At 42.0% G+C, this 6,751-nt stretch overlaps 1 protein-coding gene across 1 annotated transcript in view; it reads right to left on the minus strand.

Moving 5' to 3' along the window:
* The window catches only part of HS3ST6 (heparan sulfate-glucosamine 3-sulfotransferase 6), a 51,304-nt gene extending 47,006 nt beyond the window's left edge, over positions 1-4,298 (minus strand). Inside the window, exon 1 of the mRNA XM_072119974.1 lies at positions 3,958-4,298. Coding sequence (XP_071976075.1) covers positions 3,958-4,004 — 47 coding nt within the window. The 5' untranslated portion in view covers positions 4,005-4,298. The remainder of the gene's footprint in view (positions 1-3,957) is intronic.
* Positions 4,299-6,751: the final 2,453 nt, after the last annotated feature.

Consider the following 6,751-nt stretch of genomic DNA (forward strand, 5'->3'; position numbering starts at 1 on the left):
TGAGATAGATAGATAGATAGATAGATAGATAGATAGATAGATATGAGATAGATAGATGATAGATAGATAGATAGATAGATTGATAGATATGAGATAGATAGATAGATAGATAGATAGATAGATAGATAGATAGGAGATAGATATATATGAGATAGATAGATGATAGATATGAGATAGATAGATAGATAGATAGATAGATAGATGTTTCAGTTCATGTTTTTACACTCTGTTTGTCAATGTTCATGTGCAGACACTATATAAAACATATACTACTCACAGCTGAGTATTTGTTACAGTTGTATTCTCTGTTAGGTAACCCTTCTGGATTCCAGGCTCATACATTTCCTCCTCACTGACACATTGTAACAAGAGAGAGATTTGTGCTGACGCGTTTCGCTCGCAGAGGATTGTCTAGACTGAAGCCTCCTGACGGAAGAACAATGATGGAAATGGTCTATTTGCTGTTTTATCGCAGTTTTTTCTGGCGTGCTCTTATTGTAATGGACGTCTATATTTTGACCTGGATCTCAATGTTCTTACTATTTCAGAACCTCAGGAAATGATAATTATTGATATAATCTGGTGCAGAACATCTTGTATCAAATCCTCATACAAGGCCTAACACACAGTACAGAAACTTCAGCTCCGGAAATCCCAGCATAAGACTGTAGTACAGACCAGACTTTAGGATGATGCAATGTTTATACCAGCGATTTAAGATTATCGCTCTTAAAGGGGATGGCACAGTATTTAATGTCATCTCTAACACAGGATTGGGGAGAACATACTGATCAGTGGGGGCCTGACCCCTTGGATTCTTACCAATCATGGAATGGGGGTTCCAAATTCAATGGAGTGGCATTATCGTTTTTCATGTCAATGATTATCATGTTATAATGTTATTTCACCAGTTGGGGGCGCTGCAGATAAAATGAAGACTTTCTACAAGGTTCATTCACTGATTGATGGGATTTATAGGATCAGGTCTCTTTATGATTGTCTTATTGATGGGGTGAAGGGTTTATAAATATAGAAGACAATGTATAACATGCCGGGACATGATGCTTTCTATGTCTGGGTCTCACCAGCCAATCAGAGAGATCCCCTTCCCTTTGTATATGGGATCAGTTACTGGTGCCAGTTGCCGGGCTCATGCTGGCACACTTGTTTATAGAGCTACAGGCGCCATATTAGTAGAAACCTGTTCCTTGCTTTTCTGGGAGGACAGTTGGTTTTGGGTGTGGGGTAAAGATTTAGATCCTGTCCATTGTTGTTATATGGAGTAAAAAGCCCATTTCACAAATGTGGGTGCTGGTCCCTATTAAGGTGTATGGCCTGCCTAGAATGAGGATAAACAAAAAACAGGGGGTTCAGTTCCAAAAATGTTACAATGTGCTAAATATTACAAGTATGATGTAGGCAGATATGGTGGTAGATGATTCAGAATTATATATGGTACAAGCAGTCCCCGGGTTACGTAAAAGATAAGTTCTGTAGGTTTGTACTTAAGTTGAGTTTGTATGTAGGTCGGAGCTGTATACTTTATTATTGTAACCCCAGCCACAATTTTTTGGTCTCTGTGACAATTGGATTTTAAAAATGTTAGGTTCTCATAAGAACCAGGATTAACAATAAAGCTTCATAACAGACACCTGTGATAACTGTTATAGCTGATTATTGTAGCCTAAGGATAAAGTACAGTAAATTACCAATATCCAGAGGTCCGTTTGTAACTAGGGGTCGTCTGTAAGTCAGGTGTTCTTAAGTAGGGGACCGCCTGTATATGGTAGATTGGAGTCTGTTACAGATTTGCCCAAGAATTTGCAATGAAGTTATTGGGGGACATTTACTATGGTGTTTCCGCCAGTTTTGTGGCGCTTTCACCGCATCTTCTGCTCTCCTACCTATTTATTAGCTGTCGGGGACAGAAAAAATGACTTTTTCCGCCTGCTCCGACTCTTCTCTGAAAAGGGGCGTGGCTTTGGCGGAGTGGAAACTCAGACACAATTAATATGTGTCGCAGCCATTTTTGGACGCTGTAAACTGGCGGAAAGTAGACCAAAAGAAATTTGGTCTAGCAGGGACACAAATCAGTGCTATTGCACTGTTGCCTGTTCTCTGACTGTTGGACACATTTCTGGTGCTCGGGACAGATTTTGGTCCAAGGGACAGAAAATGGTCTCGGCGCCAGAAATTTATCTGCACAGCTCCACAATATTAAATCTGTATCTTCTTTCCGAGAGCAGGTCGGTAACAAAGCCAGTGCAGACACCGACACTTTAAGTAAATGTCCCCCATTGTGTTTAGGGGCCCCTGAGATTTTAGGGGCCACATGTAAAACATTTTTAGAGTACAGAGCCCTAAGGGTGGTGGCACACGTGGCGTTTTGAACTAGTTTTTGTGCCATTTTTAAGCAGTCAGTTAAAAAAACGCATGCAGTTTTTTGAAACCGCATCTTTTCTTTCCGTTTTTGTCCATTTTTCCCAATTATCATAATCATCATAATTGGGGGAAAACGAACAAAAAGTGAAAAAACTGATGCGTTTTCAAAAAAAGTTTTTTAACGAACTGCTTAAAAACGGGTTCAAAACGCCACGTGTGCCACTGGCCTTAATGATGGAGTCCCATGAGATTATGATAGGAGAAGTCGTCCTACAAGAGCGAGCAGCTGCGCCCTATCTGTAATCTAAGAGGATTGGGGAATAATCTGCAGATTTCTGCACACGGTTCTGTGTTTTATCATATGTTCCCCCTCAGGTTCTGCAGTAGAAGGTGCGATGGACATAGACCCCCGGTATCACAGCTCAGGGGTCCATACAGATGTGAGAGATAATAAACACATGTTCAGGGCAAGGCGTCAGCGCTGGGGAAAAGGAGCCCCTATCATGTTTATTCCTGGAGTTTCCTTCTTATATAATCCCTCGTACATCATGTGTCATATGGTCTGATTGTCTACGATACAATTTTCTATGTATCTAAGCTTGTGATGTGTGATACAGTTGCATTATATCATCATAAACTTGTGTAGTATGATAGACATTCTGGATTTCTAAGCTTCTGATGTATGATGCACTTTCAGGGCAGTTTCCTACATGGCGTTTTTGTCACGTGTATCTCAGCTTATAGAGTGTGATACACCTTCAGAGTATCTAAATTATATAGTCTGATTACAGTTTCAGCGCATCAAAGTGTATGATGTGCGATACAGTATCAGAGTAATGTGTGAGGTGTGAATGTATCTAAGCCTTTCCTGTGTGATATCGTCTCTGGTAAATTTACTGCGCTGCATTCCCCATTTATGTTTTATGTCCTTTTGTAGTTGACCTGCCCAAGATGTTCTGCAGCAGCATGTATGTTATCAAAGATGGAACCTAAATGGGTGTCCTTAGTAAAGATGAAAGTGTCTCCTCATTTGTCTATTGTCCCGGGCTGGGATCATCTGCCTCTCTGGAGACTATAATGAGGCCGTCTCATTAGGGGGGACGCAGCGCACTGCTTGCCTGTTGCCTGTGCCCCCTGTACAACATGATTTGCTGTGTGCAATAAGAGAGGAACGTTTACCCCTGTGCACCCACCACACCCCATATGAATAAACTTTATGTGACCCCCATGTATCATACACGCCAGGGGGGACACAGCGAGGCAGCTGCATACTGCACGTATCAGGGCACAGTGACCACATACACAAGGCTCCGGCCTGTCATATGGCTCACTGAACAAAGACGATTTGGACAGAGATTATTCGCTAGAATTGTACAACACAGCTGCGGTCTGTTACAATGTATAAGAATAGATAAAGATTGCGTTGTCTGGTATATTGCCTAGACCAATACACTGTAACAAAACCTGCACACTGCATGTAGCTGGGCTATATAAAGGAAAATGGTTAGTCACTGACAGCAAGCAGTGGTACTACCGTAGTAGCATAACAGTCCTATGGGCTGGGACCTTTCCTACCAGAACTGTTCCTTAGATCCCCCTGTGAGAATGAGGGTTTTTTTCATCGTTAGATGTGACTGATGATTCACTGACAGCTTGCAGAGATCTTGAAAATGGTGTAAAAGTGAAATGGGGACAGGGTGTGTTCTTGTCACCCATGGTATACAAAGATTGTCACCATGGTGATGAGAATGGACACCTTTAGAATGACCTGGTTGAAATCCAAGATGGCCGCCGGGTATTGTTATGCTGTAGTAGAAGAGATGATAATAATAGTGGGCAGCGATGTGTTGAGGATGATCAGGTTGTAGATTTATGCTTCCACTGAGTCAGACTCAGATAATGCAGTCTCCTGGGTGACCTGGCAGCTGTCCGCCTTGCTGTGACCTTCTGCTCCTCTCTCCTATCCCTGTTATTAGTTCTGTGTGCTGGACACCTGTCCTCTATGAGGTAAGAGGTAAGGATGATCCGACTCCACACCGGACGATGAAATTCGCTCTCAACAGGTTTTTGTGAGGCGCCGGGCTTTTAATAGGTGAATACAATGGCTACTGCATATAAAGCTGTGTCTGTCTGTCTGGGGTCAGGGAGGCGCTGGGGGCAACATGTGGGGTGCTCATCCTGCTTTTAGTATTTCAAGGTAATTTTACACCTCAAAATCTGTTGAAACCTCCTTATACACCTACTTATTTTAATAGGGGGCAGCACCCAGCTTTCTAGACGACTGAATGCTTAGTTATGTAGGGCCGTGACGTTTCCCCTGAGGCAAAAATGAAGAGGCCTTGTCTCACAGATGGCGCTGGGACCCTAGTTCTACTACCACAGCAGCCATATTGGTCTTCCCCAGCTTTCCCAGAAACAGATATATCTAAGAAATAGATAGGGAGGCTAAGAGGATATTTAGGATCTACCCTAAGTCCCGGCAGCCTCATAGCTCAGCGCTACGCTCCGGGGCCTGGGGTGACAGGACGTTATGTATCACGGGCAGCGGGCGTAGTATCGGTTCCCTGTCCACTATGGCGCGGTATAATATTTTAGCCGGGGAGCCTCTCACCCTCTGATATACAGATTTCATTACACAAAAGCGCCAGTGAATCCCCAGTGTTCATGTAGAGGAATTACTGCGCAATAATCCCGGCTTGTTTTATGATGGCGGCCTGCGCTGCACGGGAGATACCACGGAGGCGATGACCCGGTGACATCTCTCTATATCTCACAGTAGGGACCCCAATTACTCGGCAGCACTTCATCCATAGTGTCACAGAGACATATCATTACATAAATACTCCCGTCGCCCTCACACTGATTTACTCAGGGTCTTACAATCAATTAAGAGTTAATAAAAAAGAGACAGTGTCCATTGTGATCATCACTCAGCTTTCCCAGGACCCAGAACTGTACATAAATCTGCCTTGTATATGGCTAGACAAGATCTGTGTATATGCTATACTGAGCGGACTCCGCCATTCAATGGGAAGGAAAATAAACATGGACGCCATCCGTATTTTATCAGTTTCAACCTCTGTGTCATATTTTTAGTAGAATCTGCTAAACTAGGCCTTAAATGGATTTTACTACCACTTACCTCCCCCACAAAAATAACCAGCATTTTAAAGTTTCCAGAAACATCTTTTCCATTTTCCTACGATCTCGGCTGTTCTTTTCACAAAGATTGACAACTTAGGCAGAAATGAATTTTAGAAACCTAAATACAAGATCAGCAGCATCTGGTGCCCCGCCTCTAGTGCACCAAAAAAGCGAATTTACATAAAGATAAAAACAGAAATTCCTCTAAAATGACAGATGGTTTAGGATCCAGACAGGTAGGTCTGAAGCTTGTAAAGTGCTGGTTTTACTTTGGTAGGTAGTAGACTCCCTTTAATTTTATTTTTTATTCTGGAAAAGAAAAACAAATGGAAAATGGTCAAATAAGATTATAAGATCCATCAATCACGGCTTGTGGACGGTTTCCATTTCATAAAAGTAGAATTTTTATTAACAATATAGAAAAACAGCAAAAATAAAAGCGGTTTTAAAGATGCAAACAACAAGAACTTAGAATGTTTTTTCTTTACTGATGAAAGGCGGAGCTTAATTTAAAGAGACAAAGCCTATATATGTATACAAAGGAGACAGTTACAGCAGGGTATACAGGGCGCCCAGCACTAGTTATTAGGATATACATTCTGAGATCACATGACCCGACATGCGCCATTGGTGTGATGGAGGCTAATACAATCAGCCGCATATTAGAGCTGTGAACGTTATACGAGAGCCTCAGATTATGTCTGTGCTGGGCCAACAAAGGGCAGATTATGTGGATATGAACTCCATATATTACCCATCGCTCCATTCCCTATAGAGCCGTACGAAACATTCCTCCGGATTATTAGAAAACAAATCTTATGTTTCTGACCTTTTTCCATTAAATCATCTCCTCCTGAGAGGATAGCACTATTATACTCAGTGCATCAACAGCTCTTAAAGGGGCAGTAAACTAAAATATAGCTCTTCATTGTGCAGTCATATACAATCTATTGCTCCCTGGTATCAGCCACTGGAGGTATGTGTTGGGTTTCTCTCAGGAGTAGACACATATTTAATTTGGGATGTCTGGAGTAAATGACTATGCTATAGAGAGAGAAGGAGGATACTTTATACTGTGTGGATACTTTATTGCTCCTGTTTATATCATATATATCTGCATGACTACTGTGTAAGTAATATCCAATGAGAAGACCCCCCCCCCCCCCCCTCTAAGAGATCAGGAGTAAAAAAAAAGCTGTAACACCTTATAGTAAAAAAAAGTAAT

Source organism: Engystomops pustulosus, chromosome 8, assembly GCF_040894005.1.
Source record: "Engystomops pustulosus chromosome 8, aEngPut4.maternal, whole genome shotgun sequence".
NCBI lineage: Eukaryota > Metazoa > Chordata > Amphibia > Anura > Leptodactylidae > Engystomops > Engystomops pustulosus.